We start from the raw sequence: 17742 nt of genomic DNA, 5'->3' as shown, positions 1-17742 counted from the left end.
TTTGAAGGCAGATGCTAGGATGGGAGGCAAAGGAAAATGAACAGTGCGGGGCTGGGAAGGTGGCTCAGTGGTAGAGTGCTTGCCTTGCATGCATCACAGAAGCAGAAAAAGCCAGAAGTGATGCTGTGGCTCAAGTGGTAGAGTGCTAGCCTTGAGCTGAAGAGCTGAGGGACAGTGCCCAGGCCTAGAGTTCAGGCCACCTGACCAAACAAAAAACAACAGTGGGCTGAGCCCTTGCTAGGTGTCCAGACCAATTGGAACCCTACTCTTCTTTTAATCTGAGTACACTGTGAGGTGAACTGTGAGGAGCTCTGTGTGTGTGTGTGTGTGTGTATGTGTGTGTGTGTGTGTTGGTTGGTTGGTTGTGGGTTTGAATTCTGGGCTTGGGTGCTGTCCATCAGCTCTCCAGCTCCAGGCTAGCACTCTACCACTTAAGCCCAGTGCCACTTCCAGTTTTCTGGTGGCTTTATTGGAGATAAAAGAGTCTCACAGACTCTCCTGCCCTGGCTGGCTTTGAACTATGATCCTCAGATCTCAGCCTCCTGAGTAGCTAGGATTACAGGTGTGAGCTACCAGCACCTGGTTAGGAGCGTTTTTTGTGTTTTTTTTTTTTTTTTTGGGGGGGGGGGTTCGGTTGTGGGGCTTGAACTCTGGGCCTGGGCGCTGTCCTCAGCTCTTCAGGTCAAGGCTAGCGCTCTACCACTTGAGCCACAGCACCACTTCTGGTTTTCTGAGTGGTTTATTGGAGATAAGAGTCTCACTGGCTTTCCTGCCCAGGCTGGCTTTGAACCATGATCCTCAGATCTCAACCTCCTGAGTAGCTAGGATGACAGGTGTGAGCCACCATGCCTGGCTTAAGAGCCCATTTTTACAAATTAAAACACTGAGTCTTAAAGAGTTGACTTGTCCAGAATCCCATAGCCAGTTAAAGATAGAATCAGGTCTCAAAAAATAAGGAATTGTTACTTTAGCCAGGCCTTTACCCAGTATCACACTCCAAATTCTATTCCTTTGGCAATATACCCTAAATGGCTATCAACAAAGGACTAGATAAGTATTGGAATAGATAACATTCAACTTTATTGACCTGGGGATGGAGCAGGGATAAACATGTAGCAGGCCATGCTGAGCCACCCCCCGTGGGAAGGTTCCCAGGCTAGCTCACGCACAGGACCTGGTTCAGGTGACACATCTTAGATTGGACCAGTGGTTAGCATGCCCTCAACTTTACCACCCAAAGTTGTCTCTCTTATCTTAGACAGGGTTGCCTGGTTTCATAAAATCCTTGAGCCAAGAACTGTTTTATGAAAAGCTTGTCCAAACCCAACCAAGAACAGACTATGTGGCTATCAGGTTAAACTATTCATAATTGGGCCTTTTACAGAAAAGATTTGCTAACTCCTGTCTTAGGAGTGAGACACATTCTAGGTGAGCAGGCAGAGTAGAAGAGTTTTGTCTTGTTTCTGGAAGGAAGGCTTACAAAGCCCAGGTGTGAGGGTGGGGAGGGTGTGTGTGTGTGCACGTGCGTGGTAGGAAGACGTGGATGTGCACAGGTGCAGGAGCATCTCTGGGTAGCGAGTCATCACAGCTGCACCTGCTCATAAGGGCCAATCCAGCTGTCGGCTAGTTCCCTCAGGGTGCTGAACCGCCGCTCAAACTCATCCTCACTGCAATGCTGTAAGAGCTGACGCACCTCCTCGGTGAGGAGAGTCACCGCCAGGTGCTTATCCAGAGCTTCATCCCACTTGCTGTCCAGGATGCTGTCTAAGCCGGTGGCACAGCCCGCTGTCCACTGAGTCTGCAGCATGTCTGGCTGGAGCACCTGGTGGCGGGCACTGAGCATGGCCAGGATGTGGCGGCAGGGCAGGTGGAAGGCCTGGTGGAAGTAACAGCTGCAGCTGGCAGGGGGCTGGGGCTGCACCTTGTGAGTGTCCTCTAGGATCTGTATATTCATCTTTTCTGAGCCAGAGCCAATGAGGTGCACGGATTTCTGGACCACAGCAAACTCGGCCAAGCAGAGTTGGGCTGCTGGCGCTGTGCAGATGGCATTGAGGGAATGCTGGATGCTGGCTTCTACCAATTGCTGGACTTTGGGGCTGACATCTGAGGTGGTATGATGATTTGGGGGCCTCAGCGCCAGGCTGGAACTTGCTTTGTCTCCAGGGTGCTGCTGCATGTAGCAAAACAGAGAGGCTATGCCTTGCTTCTCAGATGGGGCAGTGCCAAAAGACTGACTGAGGATCCTGGTGGTGACCTCGAGGCTCTGGAAGTAGCGGCTGCTCTGGGCTTGGCTTCTCGAGCGGGGGGCCAGCCAGATGCGGTCGTTGAGCAGCCAGTGTGAGTGGAGCTCAGGCAGGAGGGCCGGGGGAATGTAGCTGCTCAGGAGCGAGTGCAGCCTCCTCAGGTTGCCTGCGGTGGCTGAGCACATGGTGCTCTGCAGGGAGGTCAGGAGCAATGTCTCTACCGGCTGCTCCAGGGACAACTGATAGAACTTGCCCTGGAGGAACTTACACACGTGGAAGGCTGAGAGCAAGACCTCAGCTATGGGGAACTCCATGGCCAGAGTGGGCAGCAGGACAAAGTAGGGATCCACCAGGATGGTACAGATTCTCTCCCATGCTGGGTTAAACTTCTTGAACACCTGGAGCATCTGAGCCACGCCTTCTGCATTCTCCTTGGCAGGGATGGCAAAGTAGACTGCCTGGGCAAGAGGTCCCTGCAGCTGTACCCGAGGTCCATCCACCAGGAAGGTATATAACACCTTGCCCCTTGGGTTATAAGTTCGGTGGATAAATAGGATCTCAGGGAAATTGGCAAAGATACCTTGCATAAAGCAGCTCTGGTAGTTGAGAGAATCCAGCTGGGGAGTCTCGCTAACTTGGTGTAGTAGCAGCATGGGTGGGCTCAAGTCCTCAACTAGAAGCCCATTCAGCATTGTGAGGGCCATGGTAGAGAGAGAGCTGGATCCAGTACTTCCTCTGCAAGATACTGTCAGGAATGCTTTGAGCGTCTTAAACTCCAAGGAAGGAATAACGTGAGGCTGGACAGTAGTTTCCAGATATTCTTCCAAAGATGGTTCTACAGAGAGAAACAGACAGTCAAGAAGACAGTAGGGACTTGGCTCTTCAATTAGTCATCCAGAACACTGTTCTAGGGGAGATATACAACAAACATGCACACAAACATGTATCTGATAATGGTTACAAAACCCACAAGACAGGTCAGAGAGTAAGATGTGGAAGGGATTAATACTTCAGTTAAGGAATTCAGGTAGACTCTAGTTGGGGGTAAGGTCAAGGTGATCCTGGAAATAAGACCTGAAGAAGCCACCCATAGACATGGTTCCACCTGGTGCTGGTGGCTCTCACCTGTAATCCTACTCAGGAAGCTGAGGATTGCGGTTCAAAGCCAGGCCGGGCAGGAAAGTCCCCATGAGACTTTTTCTGGTCAGTTGTGGGGCTTGAACTCAGGGTCCCGGTGATGTCTATGAGCTTTTTTTTTTTTTTTTTTTTTGTCGGTCGTGGGGCTTGAACTCTGGGCCTGGGCGTTGTCCCTCAGCTCTTCAGCTCAAGGCGAGCGCTCTACCACTTGAGCTACAGTGCCACTTCCGGTTTTCTGGTGGTTTATTGGAGATAGGAGTCTCACGGTCTTTCTTGCCCGGGCTGGCTTTGAACCGCGATCCTCAGATCTCAGCCTCCTGAGTAGCTAGGATTACAGGCGTGAGCCACCAGCGCCCGGCTCTATGAGCTTTTTTGCTCAAGGCTAGCACTCTACCACTTTAACCCATAGTGCCACTTCTGGGTTTTTTGGTGGTTAACTGGAGATAAAGAGTCTCACAGACTTTCCTGCCTGAGCTGGCTTTGAACTGTGACCATCAGATCTCAGCCTCCTGAGTATCTAGGATTAAAGGCCTGAGCCACCAGCACCAGGCAGTGTCCTTAAATTCTTCTTCTTTTTTTTTTTTGGTCGGTCGTGGGGCCTGAACTCTGGGCCCAGGTGCTGTCCCTCAGCTCTTCAGCTCAAGGCTAGCACTGTACCACTAGAGCCACAGCGCCACTTCCAGCTTTTTTTGCTTATGTAGTGTTGAGGAATCGAATCCAGGGTCTCATGCATGCAAGGCAAGCACTCTACCACTAAGCCACATTCCCAGCCCTCCTGAAACTAATCCTAGCTACTCAGGAAGCTGAGATCTGAGGATCTCGGTTAAAAGCCAGCCCGGGCAGGAAAGTCTGTTGAGACTCTTATCTCCAATAAACCACTAGAAAACCACAAGTGGTGCTGTGGCTCAAGCGGTAGAGCGCTAGCCTTGAGCTGAAGAGCTGAGGGACAGCGCCCCGGCCCAGAGTTCAAGCCCCACGACGGACCAAAAAAAAAAAAAGCCTTGGGACTTTTCTGCCTAGGCTGGCTTTGAACTGTGATCCTCAGATCTCTGCCTCCTTAGTAGCTAGGATTTACAGGTGTGAGCCACCAGCACCTGGCTCCTCCAGGAACTCTTACTTGTAATTAACCACTCAAAAATCAGAAGAGGAGCTGTGGCTCAAAGTGGTAGAACGTTAGCCTTGAGCAAAGGAGCTCAAGGACAGTGCCCAAGCCCTGAGTTCACATGTGCAAAAAAAGAAAAAAGAGAGAGAAAAAGAAAAGAAAAAAAGAAAAGAAAGACAGGGTTCCAGGGGATAAAGAGTTGTGAAGGCCAGAGCTTTATGGTTTTTCTTGTGTGTATGCATGCATGCGTGTGTGTGTGTGTGTGTGTGCGCGCATGTGTGTATGTGCGCGTGTGTGTATGTGCGTGCGTGTGTGTGCCTCACGCTCTCACTTGACTTTTTCACTCAAGGTTGGCTCTCAGCTGGGTGCCGGTGTCTTTCTTACGTCTGTAATCCTAGCTACTCCAGCCTGGGCAGGAAAGGCCATGAGACTCTTACCTCTAATAAACCACTCAGAAAACCGGAAAGTAGTGCTGTGGCTCAAGTGGTAGAGTGCCAGCCTTGAGTTGAAGAGCTGAGGGACAGCGCCCAGGCCCAGGGATCAAGCCCCATGACCGACAGAAAAAAAAAAAAAAAAAAGAAAGAAAAGAAAAAGGCCAGCTCTCTACCAATTGAGCTACAACTCCACTTCTGACTTTTTGCTGGTTAATTGGAAATAAATTATCTTAGGGATTTTGCTAGTGGGCCTGGCTTTGAACCACACTCCTCAAATCTCATAGGATAACAGGCTTGTGCCATCTGCACGCGGCCAATGTGACTTTTAGTAGTCTAAATAGTTGTACAGTCATTCTTACTTACAAATTATTTCCTGGCATTCACATTCCTTGGGTCTTAGTATTTTCAAGTGGACTGTAATTGCCTGCAATTTGCTGTAGGATCTTGGGCAAGTCAACGAAGTTCTTCTCAGAGAAGCCTCAATCCCTTCCACCTTAAAATGGGACTAACAAATTTATCTTCTCATGCCTCTATTTGGCCTCCAAACAAGTTATTGTACCCATATTTCTGATGAGAAACTGAGGCTATTTATTTGCCCTCCTTTGCTGTCAGTAGCTGGAAGCCAGCTGTAGCTCGAGATCCTCACGGCTTTCCGAGGCAAAATCCTAGGACCAGAAAGTGGATGTAGCCTTTGACCTCTCACCTCTAACACGGGCGCGGGCTGGGAGGGGTCTGGATGTCTGTCGTTCGCGGCTGCAGTCCGGTGGAGCTGGGGAGGTTACTTGCCCACCTTTGGGGAGCGGTGCGGAGGCCGGGCGCGGAGACCATGTGTTTCACATCTCCACTCCCCGCGCAATCGGCCCTAGCTATATCTAGTTGACCCTGCCTCCGACTTTGAGTGACCTCTAGACTCGCCAATCAGAACATCAACTTCACAGAGACTCAGGCCAATGGCCTAAGGAGTTCGAAGTCGGTCTTTGGTGCCACGGACCAATCGTAGCCCGCCAAGGACAGGGCGGGTGTTATTACCGGAGTAACAAAGGATCGGCTGGCCAGGACTAAGGCAGAGACCTTGCATCTGAAACTCAGAATCTGGAACTCTAGAACCCCACGACTGGAAAGATACGCGACCGTGGAAACTCTCTCAAGGCTGGAAATGAAAATGAAAATAAACAGCATTGTTTTACAGAAAAAAAGTTTTTTAGATGTCAAAGGCCAGGGGTTTGGGTACAAATCTAATTGTCCAATGTACTACTCTACATTGTGGGGAAACTGAGGCCCAGGTCTCAAATTCAACTTCTTCTTCAGCCAGCCTTTGGAGCTAAGGAAACCCAGAAGGGGGAGGAAAGGGAAGGAGAGGGGACAGGGAGGGAGGAATAAGGAGGAGAGGAGGGCTTCTCATCTTTTGTCCAGTTGTCATGAAGACAGCAGGCTTTCCACCATAATGTTTACCACATAAAGAGCACCAACTCACATCAAAAGTCAGCACTGTTGGGGCTGGGAATGTGGCTTAACGGGAGAGTGCTTGTCTAGCATGCATGAAGCCCTGGGTGCGATTCCTCCGCACCATAGAAACAGAAAAAGCCAGAAGTGGAACTGTGGCTCAAGTGGTAGAGTGCTAGCCTTGAGCAAAAGAAGCCCAGGGACAGTGCCCAGACCATGAGTTCAAGCCCTAGGACTGGCCAAAAAACCCAAACCAAAACAAAAAAAAAAGACCCAAAAAGTCAGAGTTGTTAAACAATAAAAACAGGAATCAGTGTTGGTGTTTATTACTGCAATGAAAATGTCTGTATGAGCTGGGTATGGATAGATCACATCTGAAATCCTAGCTACTCAGGAGGCTGAGATCTGAGGATTATGGTTCAAAGTCAACCTGGGCATAAAAGTCTGTAAGACTCTTAGAAAAACCCAGAAGTGGCGCTGTGGCTCAAGTGGTAGAGTGCTAGCCTTGAGCACAAAGCGGCTAAGGAGCAGTGCCAAGTCGGGAGTTCAGGCCCCAGGACTGGTAAAACAAAACAAAAAACAACCAAAGGGCTAGGGCTGTGGCTCAAACGGTACAGTGCTTTATGCAGAAGTTCCTGGATACAATTCTCTAACTCCAGAGATAGACAAGGCAGCTAGATATGATTGGTAGATGAGAGAGGATAGCAATAAACAAATGACTTGCCCACAGTTCCCCAGTAACCTGCCATAGTTGGATCTAGGACCGGAGTTTCTCTTTCCCCAGTCTATTTGGCTTCCTCCTATTAGGATGACTATAAGGCCTCCTGAAATCAAAGTTGAGGTATGGTTAGGTGGCTAAAGGGCAAAGTAAGGAGGTACTCTCTTAACCCTGAATTTGAGGCATCACGTTCTACTTGGCTTTGTACCTCATTAAACAGTACCCCATTTCCTTTAAAATTAATGAGAACCTGAGGGCAGGGGATGTAGCTCATTGGTAGAGAGCTTTCCCATCATACACAAGGTCCTGGGTTCAAACCTCAGCAACACAGTAAATAAATCCATTGGAGAGGACCTTGTTCCTGACAGTAAAGTCAGGAGTCCTTCTCTACCATTTCCCTTCTTTCCCTCATCAAAAGGGAGCATTTTCCATGCTTATTCCATCAAATTTATTAGGAAGAAAAAACACCAACTTTATTTAACAGGAATTAAAATAGGTAAAATAACAGATACTTCAAAAACAGCAGCAACATTTGGTCGTCACCTTCTTTGTCCTTGAAAGCCCTTTTAACCATGCTTTCTCTGATCAGGGGTTCACCCCTGTAGGGTCAATAAGGTCTGATCTCAGGGGTTAGCCAAGGAAGAGGGGTGACCTGGCAGCATGGAGTTAACTTTGGCCTTGAACAACAGACAAGACACCGTGGAATGTCATGGTTGGGCTGGAAAGGGGCAGACTTTGAAGGACAGTTAACATTCTTCCTAGTCCAACCCAGGAAGACACAGGTTAACGTACTGACTCCTAGGATAACCTGTTCACTTTGAACTTGTAAACTCCAAGGAGAAGAGTGGGATCCAATGCAAGTGTTTCAGTTATGAACTGTGGTTTCAGAGAGAGGGAGTCCCTCCCCTTCCTCCTGCTTTCCCCAGAGGAAAGGCAGGAGGCCCACATCCTTGAAGTCTCCTGGATGCTGGCCGGCCTCACGTGGCTCACCAGGATCAGCCCAGATGTCCACAATTTTGCGCAGGGTAGCACAGCGTTCCTCCAGCTCTGGTCCCTCTGTCTGCATCAGCAGGTTAGCTAGCTCCTTGCTGAGGTCCTGAATCATGTCATGCCGGCCTTGGTTTTCAGGCTGGTCTGTGGATGGGATCACACTACATTCCCGGAGATCTCCATTTGGCCTAAGGAGATATTGATACTTTTTCTGCCACCTGCGACACACCATGGCTTCATCTACTGGCTGCTGGCTGGTGTGCAGCAGGGCCAGAATGTGTCGGCATGGCAGGTGATACCATTGTTGAAAGTAGCAGCTGCAGCTACAGCCATCTTTGCTCACCTGGTGAGAGTCCTCCAGCAGCTGAATGCCTACTGCGGGACCTGCCACATCCACCAGGTGGGTGGAATTCTGCACCACCTCCCACTCATTGCGGCACAGCTTGTAAGCCAGTTCAGAGCCCCGCTGGTGCAAGATGTCTAGCATGCCACCGTGGGAGGACAGTAGCGGGGATTGCTGCAGCAAGCAAACCTGCTTGGAGTCTGACTTTGTCTTTTCCTCAAGAAGCCCTCTGGCTCCGTGGATCCCGAAAGGCTTCTTGGTCCTCGGTTGTTGCATGCTGGGAGAGCAGGTTTTCTTTAACTTGGAAAGAGTTGGGGAGCTTTTGGTATTAAAGAAATCTATGTAATCAACAAAATGAAGGATGCAGTCCGATAAGGACTGCTGTTTCTGAAAGAGGCTTGACACCTTGCTGGTGACAAAGTCTAGGCTGTCCATGTAGGTGCTGCATGCGTGCAGACCCTTCCTGGCATGCATGTACCACAGCAGTTCACAGGAAAACCAGTGGGTCTGCAGGAAGCTGAAGAGATCCTCATCCAGCAGGGCCTGGCACATCTGACAGAGATTTTTCAGACTGGCATCAGAAGCAACAAACACAGCCTCCCGTATGGCTTCCTTCATGAGCCTTTTAAAGGCTGTACTCGCTGAACTCTGCTGTAGCATCTTTTCCAAGAGCCGGGTTGTATGGTAGATGGAGAGTAGGATGCGGGCTGCAGGGAAGATCTCTTGCAGGATGGCCCAGTACGGGAATGAAGGGTCCACAAATACTACCTTGACCTTGGTCCAATCCGAGTTGAACCCTGTGAAGATGTTCAACATCTTGGCCACAGAGGTGGCAGTCTCGGCCTTGAGCACAGAGAAATGAACCACTCGACTCTCTCGCTCCTTGTTCTCCACCAAGAAAGCATAGAGGATGTGGCCCTGGGGGTTCTCCACCCTGTGCAGCAAGAGATTCTTGGGGAAGCGAGTGAACAGGTCACTCATCTTGCTGCTCTGGAAGCTAAGCCGGTCCAGGTCTTGACTGGTGCCCACACTGAAGGAGGCCATGGAACCTTCATCTACCTTTAGAAAGTTCTTCATCATTTGTGCTATATTGGCTAAGTCAGGAGAGAAGCTCCCCTGTTCTGGCTTCCAGGGTGCTTGTACCTTATCTAGGCAAAATGAGATTTCTAGAGGGGACTTCTCAGCTTTGTCAAGGTCTCTGTGCACGGGCTGGAGCTTCTGCAGGCACTGTGGCTTTTCGGATTTGCCAGTGGGGTCTCCTCCATGACTTCTTGTTTGGGAATCAACATGTACATGCTGGGTATTTAGTTCACTGATAAACAGTCTATCTAGTCTGTCGTCGTACTGCAGGAGTAAGTAGGCTGGGCATGTGTCTGCCTCCTGTGTTCTCTTCCTGTTTGACTGTGTTCGAATACAGACAAATTTCACCCGCACATATCTAGGGAAGGTAGAGGTAACAATGAGAAACGTGCGGACCACCCCCTCTCTCTTATAAGGTAAGAGCCTAAGCAGCATGCTGGTGACTCACCTCTGTCATCCTAGCTACTAAGGAGACTGAGATCTGAGGATCACAGTTCAAAGCCAGCCGAGACAGGAAAGTCTGTGAGAATCTTATTTCCAATTAATCACCAGAAAACAGAAAGTGGCAATGTGGTCCAAAGTGGTAGAGACTATCCTTGAACAAAAGAACTCAGGGACAGGGCTGGGAAGGTGGCTCAGTGGTAGAGTGCTTGCCTTGCATGCATGAGGCCCTGGGTTCCATTCCTCAGCACCACATAAGCAGAAAAATCTGGAAGTGGCGCTGTGGCTCAAGTGGTAGAGCACTAGCCTTAAGCTGAAGAGCTGAGGGTCAGTGCCCAGGCCCAGATTTCAGGCCCCACGACTGACTTAAAAACAACAACAACAACAACAACAAAAAACTCAGGGACAGTGCCCAGGCCCTGAGTTCAAGAACCACAATTGACAAAAAAATAAAAAGAAAAAGGAAAAGAAAAGGGCCTAGAAGGGGTTTATACTGATTGATATTTTTCTTGGAAATGACAGTAGAGTGTGAAACCACTTCTAGTGGTTCTCCAATTCCAAAGCATTTAGCTGATTCTTTGAGACCCTCTCCAAGTATACCTCCCTACCAGGGGAGGCCTAACATCTGCCATATTCTGTTACCATTTATGTCTGGCAGCAATTCAATCTCACTGTTTAGGGGGAGAAGAGGGGAGGAAAGGAAAAACGGATTAGCAGCAGCTACTTTGCTTCCTGTCTGAATTGTCCCCTCCATCTGGCACGTGGGAGGTGGAGGCAAGGAGGATTGTGAATTAGATAACAGCCTGGACAATTCCCCTTCAACTTCTTCCTCAGCAAAGATAAAAGGGAGATTCTAAGGATGCTGGACTAGATCAGGGCTATGAACTAAACTCTTCAAGGTAGTCTGGGGATATGATATATCTGTACTTCCTTTTAAGGAACAAAGATCTTTGATCCAATCATCTTTAAAAATATGCCCATAGCCAACTGTGTGCTGGTGGTACCTATAACCCTAGCTATTCAGGAGGCTGAGATCTGAGGATAGTCCTCAGCACAATTATTCCTTGAGACTCACCTTCAATTAGCTACCATTTTGGTGGTTAACTTTGGCTTTTAGCTAGAAGTAGAGCTGTGGCCTCAAGTGGTAGAGCTAGCCTTTAGTGAAAAAGCCAAAGGACAGCTCCTCGGCCCAGACTTTAAGTACCAGTACCAGCACTCACATGCACCCGCACACACATGCACCCATGTTCACAGCCTAATTTTGTTTTGTTGAGTTATGGGGATTAAGCCTCTTGAGTGCTAAGCACACACTCTACTAAGTGTACTTCTAACCTTCTAGGAAAGTTAGACAACTAGGCTAGAGGATCTCTAGGGACCCTTCTTGTTTTGGTATTCTAGGCTGAAAATGACTCAAAGGAGAGAAGTAATTAAACTGACTACCTGTATTTATTTGTGGGGTACAGTCCTAAAATAGTGATGATGATGACAGTAATGGGACATGTATGTAAAATGGGGACTGCCTAGAAGAATCAGGAGTGTGTGTGTGTGTGTGTGTGTAGATTCTGAGGGGTGAAGAGGATCGAAGGACATTACATACATACATATATACATACATGCATGCATAACCCACCAGTCACTGTGGGAGAAAGCAGAGAGGGGGAAGGAAGGAATGGAATATGGAGGAGGAGGAAGAGAATCTGTTCACAGCACACTGTGGGGCGAGGAATGTAGCTTAGTGATAGAGTGCTTGCCTAGCATGCATGAAGCCCTAGGTTCAATTCCTCAGTACCACAAACACAGAAAAAGCCAGAAGTGGAGCTGTGGCTCAAGTGGTAAAGTTCTAGCCAGAAGAAGAAAGAAGAAAGAAGAAAGAAGAAAGAAGAAAGAAGAAGAAGAAGAAGAAGAAGAAGAAGAAGAAGAAGAAGAGGAGGAGGAAGAGGAGGAGGAGGAGGAGGAGGAAAGCACACTGTGTACATGTATGGAAATATCACAGTGAAACTCCCTGGTGTCACAAAGGTATTCTTATTCAAAAAGAAAATAAATAAATAGAATATCTGTTATTTTTCCTTTCCTATTCCCACACCCAACCCATGCCTTAATGCCAGTAGGCCCCACCCCTGCAAAGTCTTTCTGGATGCTCGAAGCCACAAAAGTTGATCCTGTCTCTGAATTTATAACATTTGTCCAGTAGGCTTAAGAGATAAAGCTGTTTGGTTTTGAGCAGGTCACTTTCTTAAGTTACTCATCATTAAAAAAAAAAAAAAATCAGCGTTGTCCTGTTGTCCTGACAATTAAATAAACTATGGGGCAGAACATTTAGCCCAGAGTCTGCTTCAGCCTTTTATTTATGCTAAATTAGTTTGCTGCTATTATTATGACAGCTCCCACTTACTGTAACCTGCTGGACTGTTTACTCCTGGTTTTTCCAATTTGAAGGGGATGGCTTCAAGTGCAAGGACTGAATTATTCCCTACAATAGCTCAAGCTCCTCAGCAGAGTGGCTTCCTCAGCAGATATTTATCAGTGAGGTCTTGCAGGAATGAATCAGGGATCACCAGGAAGTGGGCAGGGTCACAGCCTCACCTTCTCTGGGAGTCCAGTGGAAGAAAACCAAGGGAGGGAAAAAAAGTCTCAGCCCCTGGTATGGCAAGACACACCTTGGGAGCCCCGCCTATCCTCTCCCAAACACTCTAATCCAGCAGGTCTTGTTTGCCCACCTGTGGGGTGAGGTTAGGAAAACAGGATATGTCAGTCCTATGGGAACAGGGCGGAGGGGCCTGGGGCTGAGAACCTGTGCATCAGCTGTGAGCATAGGGCAGGGGAGGCACTGTCTCTAGGTTTGAGCTTGGGATGACCAGGAACAGTCTAGTCCAATGGCAAGGCCATTGAAAAGGCACCAAAGGGCGACCTTTCCTATCTCCCTGGTTATCTGGTCCACGTCTTACAAAGACAAACTGCCCAGAACTTGCTGTGTTCCCTAAGAGATGTCTTGTTTAATGAGAATGGGAAAATGACCTTTGAATTTTTTCTTTATCTCAGAGCTTACATCAGAACCACATGCAACCATCATCTCTTCTAGGAAGTCTTCCTCAATACTTCAGATTGTGCCCTATCTTTCTAGCTTAATACCTTTGCCTACCTGGGCACTGGTGGCTCACGCCTGTAATCCTAACTACTCAGGAGGCTAAGATCTGAGGATCGCGGTTCAAAGCCAGCCCAGGCAGGAAAGGCTGTAAGACTCTTATCTCTAATGAACTACTCAGAAAACCTGAAGTGGTGCTGTGGATCAAGTGGTAGAGCACTAGCCTTGAGCTGAAGAGCTGAGGGACAGTGCCAACTGACCCTCCCCTCCCCCCAAAAAAATCTTTGCCTAACTTTAGTGTATCAAATTACATTAACTGACTGTAAAGTTACTGCCAGAGATAATGATGACTGCCCACCATAAAAGCTCATTCCAGGGCTGGGAAGGTGGCTCAGTGGTAGAGTGCTTGCCTTGCATGCATGAGGCCCTGGGTTTGATTCCTCAGCACCACATAAGCAAAAAGAAAAAAGCCGGAAGTGGCGCTGTGGCTCAAGTGGTAGAGCGCTAGCCTTGAGCTGAAGAGCTGAGAGACAGCACCCAGGCCCAGAGTTCAGGCCCCCACGACCGGAACCCCCCCCCAAAAAAAAAAAAGCTCATTCCACCATTCCTGCTTCCATACTGCCTTGCATCTCTCACAGTGGCATTGTGTGTGTGTGTGTGTGTGTGTGTTGGTATTGGGTCTTGAACTTAGAGTTTAGGTGCTGTCCTTTAGCTTTTTTCACTCAAGGCTGATGTTCTACCACTATGAACCACAGCTCCACTTCTGGCATTGTGGGTAATTAACTGGAAATAAGAATCTCGTGGACTTTCTTGGCCAAGCTGACTTCCAACCACAATCCTCAGATCTCTCAGCATAGAGTAGCTAGGATTACAAGTGTGAGCCATCAATGCCTGGCTATACTGTTTTATATAATGGATTTGAGAACTCATGATTTTGACATGGTAATAAATATCTGATATAAGAATAATCAGAACTACTCAGAGTGATTTCAGATAAAAGCCTATCAGGAACTATTGGTAGCCAACTCAACTTCCTTTTTCTTTCTGCACTATTAATGAGGAGGGGCGTTTATTCAGATTGCCATCCCTCCCCACACAGCTACATGCTTCAGTGCTAGGCTAAACCCAATTAAGGTAATCTTATTCAGAATGGGCATGGATACTGGCCCAATTCTGGACAAAGAAACAAGACAGGAAAGGCTCTTTCTGTGGGTGAGCCACCTGAGGACAAATGGAGAACAAAAGAAGAGGGCACAAAGATGCAAGTAGCCTGGGCCAGTGAGACAATTACCTTTAATGGCTCCTACGGATTGGCAACTCATAAGTCATATTGTCAGCCAGGGTTTTCAGTCAATCAAAGACAGAAATATCCCCAGAAACATTTTGTTGTGAATATATATATATATATATATATATATATATATATATATATATATATATATATATTTATATAATCTGAGTGGAGTTTTACCTTAAAAAGTTGAGACTAAAGCTGGGAGTGGTGGCTCACGCCTATAATCCTAGCTACTCAGAAGGCTAAGATCTGAGGATCTCAGTTCAAAGCAAGCCCTCAAAACCAACCGGTCAGGAAAGGCCATAAGACTCTTATCTCCAATAAACCACTCAGAAAACTGGAAGTGGTGCTATGGCTCAAGTGGTAGAGTACTCACCTTGAGAGCGCTGACGACAATGCCCAGGCCCAGAGTTCAAGCCCCATGACTAACCAAAAGAAAAAAAAACTTGAGACTAAAGTAGGGCACTGGTGGCTTATGCCTATAACCCTAGCTACTCAGAAGGCTGAGATCTGAGGATCACAGTTCAAAGCCAGCCTATGCAGCAAAGTCCATGAGACTCTTTTTTTTTTTTTTTTTTTTTTTTTTTTGTCGGTCGTGGGGCTTGAACTCTGGGCCTGGGTGCTGTCCCTCAGCTCTTCAGCTCAAGGCGAGCGCTCTACCACTTGAGCTACAGCGCCACTTCCGGTTTTCTGGTGGTTTTATTGGAGATAGGAGTCTCACGGTCTTTCCTGCCCGGGCTGGCTTTGAACCGAGATCCTCAGATCTCAGCCTCCTGAGTAGCTAGGATTACAGGCGTGAGCCACCAGCGCCCGGCCCATGAGACTCTTATCTCCAATTAACCACCAAAAAAGGGGAAGTGGCTCAAAGTGGTAGAACACTAGCCTGGAACAAAAGAGCTTAGGGACAGTGCCCAGACCCTGAGTTCAAGCCCCATGACCAACAAATAAAAAAATTACAGACTGATAGGGATGTTTAGAAAAACAAAAACAGTTGGGCGCCAGTGTCTCACACCTATAATCCTAGCTATTCAGGTGGCTGAGATCTGAGGATCACAGTTCAAAGCCATTCCAGGCAGAAAAGTCTGTGAGACTATTATCTCCAATAAAACACTCAGAAAATCAGAAGTGGCACTGTGACTCAAGTGGTAGAGTGCACTGAGGGACAGTGCCCAGGCCCAGAGTTCAAGCCTCACGACCGACAAAAAAACAAGAACCAACAAAAAAACCCAAAGTTTAGATTTATCTACGATATTACAAAATATGTACCTTTTTCCCCCATCCTGGGGCTTGAACTCAGTGCCTGGGCTCTGTCTCTGAGCCTCTCTGTGCTCAAGGATAGGGCTCTACTTTGGGTCACAGTGCCACTTCTGGCTTTTTCTAGGTTAGCACTCTTACCACTCAGCTACATTCCTAGCCCTACAAAATGTATACATTTGGCTCCTGTTTCCTGGCATACAAGTCCTAATGCAGTGGGAGTCTCCAAAGTGGCAAGTGTCTTTATGGATCTTACCAAGGTGACTGAAGGGTGGCAGCGGTATGGGGGCAAAAAAAAAAAGAATTGGAAGGTTGGAAGTTCTCCCTCTGTATAATGCAGGCCTAGGTCTGGCAAGCTCCCAGAGAGTGGACTATAGGAAGGTACTTGGAAGATGGTGTACTTAGAGGTTATAGAAACTGCAGTCTTCAGAATACAGCTTTGTCTGTAACCTTTGATATATATTCTTTCCCTGTCTTTACCTTTTTTCTTCTCTTTTTTAGATAGGGCCTTCAATTTGATATGTTCTTACTTCAGCCTCCCAAATGCTGGGGTTACAGGTGGGAGCCACCACATTTAGCTCTTTTATAAGGCATTCACACACAGATTTTATATATATATATATATATATATCCACACACATGTGTATATATAAATATATGTATTTGCTAGTACTGTGTCTTGAACTCAGTTTCTTCTAGCTTTTTCACTCAAGTCCAATGCTCTATCAACTTGAACCATAGCTTCATTTCCAGCTTTTTGTTGGTTAATTGGAGATAATTGGACTTTTCCTGCCTGGGCTGGCTTTGAACGATGAGCCCCCGATTTCAGCCTTCTGAGTAGCTAGGATTACAAACATGAACCACCAGTGGTCCATCTATAATATTCTTGAAAATAAATTGGTAAACTGGGCATGGTGTTTCATTAATTGAACCTCAAGTGGGTGTAGTGGAAACAAGAAATTATAGACAATTGTCCGAAATTCTGGAGACTAGATTTGGGACTGGCATGCAAAGTGGGGGTGAATTTAATTAGGAGACCCCTTGCTGGTGTCTGTGGCTGCAGAATTGCTGGCTTGATGGACAGGAGACCCCCTCTCCCTCCCACATCTGGTATCAGAAACCTGGAGGAGAATCTGAGTTGTTTTAAAGCAGGTTAGGTATAGGGGGAAAAATGGCTAAAACCAAGCTCTCTTCTAAGCACGCAGGGATGAAGCACTGGACTAGAGGATCAAGAAGAAGTTTTTTTTTTTTTTTCTTTTGTTTGTTTGGTTTCGGTACGGAGCTGGCTTCGTACCTTGATCCTCAATCTAGCCTTCCGAGTAGCTAGGATTACAGGTGTGACCCCAGGCGCCAGCTCGTGTGTTGTTGGTGTTGTTGTTGTTTGGTGTTTTTTAAAACTGTATTTGTGAAGTCTGTGCTTGGTGCCTGGGGAACTGCAGGTTCGCGGCGGGCGGGGGGGGGGAGGGAGGAGGCAGGGAGACAATTCCAGAAAAACTTGTGAAAGAGTCAAAGTGAAATAGCTGGCCCTGAAGCCTGGGCTCTGGAAGTGTGTGTGTGTACACACGCGCGCGCGCACGCGCACCCCTCGAGCGCCGGGCACCCCCCCCGGGCGCCCCCTCCCCGGGCGCCCCCTCCCGGGCACCCCCTCCCCAGGCACCCCCTCCCTCCCCGCCCCGCCGCCCCGCCCTTACAGGATGTCCTCGCGGATGCAGGTGCCGTAGCAGAGGTTGTGGAAGCGCACGGAGACGCAGTCGTTGAGGACGAAGCAGCACTTGTTCTCCTCCTTGTAGGCGCTGAAGCACTCCTCGAAGTCCTGGTAGGTCTGGAAGCAGCTGCCCAGCTCCATGGCCGCCCCTGCCGCCCCTGCCGCGTCAGACCCCAGGCCCGGCACGAGCTCACGCCGGGGGTCCGGAGCCACACCGAGGCTTTATAGGCGGCGCGGGCGCGGCACGCCTCCAGGGGCGGCCCCCACCGGCCGGCCCAGCGCCGAGCGCGGGAGGAGGCCGGGACCTAACTGGGTTACCTGGGGATTGGGGGACGTCTCGCTTTCTGAGAGAGGTGAAGTAATAGCCCATGTTTTCCTGAGGCCCCGCCTCCTTACCGAGCTAGCCAATCACACACGGGGTTCTCAGAGCGGCACTCGTTTTCTCCAATCGCTAGTACAAGAGAGCCACGCCCACT

General features: G+C 48.4%; 2 protein-coding genes across 2 annotated transcripts; both read right to left on the bottom strand.

Moving 5' to 3' along the window:
* Positions 1-1092: 1092 nt before the first annotated feature.
* Positions 1093-5701, bottom strand: Zswim1 (zinc finger SWIM-type containing 1). Its single transcript, XM_069989870.1, has 2 exons — positions 5620-5701; positions 1093-3078 (listed from the first exon to the last, which is right to left on the bottom strand). The coding sequence occupies exon 2, from the start codon at positions 2945-2947 to the stop codon at positions 1583-1585; it is 1365 nt and encodes a 454-aa protein (XP_069845971.1). The 5' UTR covers positions 2948-3078; positions 5620-5701; the 3' UTR covers positions 1093-1582.
* Positions 5702-7519: 1818 nt separating this feature from the next.
* Zswim3 (zinc finger SWIM-type containing 3) lies at positions 7520-17647 on the bottom strand. The gene is made up of 2 exons (XM_069989865.1): positions 17253-17647; positions 7520-9848 (listed from the first exon to the last, which is right to left on the bottom strand). Exons 1-2 carry the CDS (start codon positions 17405-17407, stop codon positions 7943-7945), a joined length of 2061 nt encoding a protein of 686 aa, XP_069845966.1. The 5' UTR covers positions 17408-17647; the 3' UTR covers positions 7520-7942.
* Between the last annotated feature and the right edge of the window lie 95 nt (positions 17648-17742).

This window comes from Dipodomys merriami, unplaced genomic scaffold (genome assembly GCF_024711535.1).
Source record: "Dipodomys merriami isolate MVZ:Mamm:240054 unplaced genomic scaffold, mDipMer1.0.p SCAF_39, whole genome shotgun sequence".
In the NCBI taxonomy this organism is placed as follows: Eukaryota; Metazoa; Chordata; class Mammalia; order Rodentia; family Heteromyidae; genus Dipodomys; species Dipodomys merriami.
Note: the sequence above shows the minus strand (reverse complement) of the source record. Positions and strands in the feature narration are given on the sequence as shown.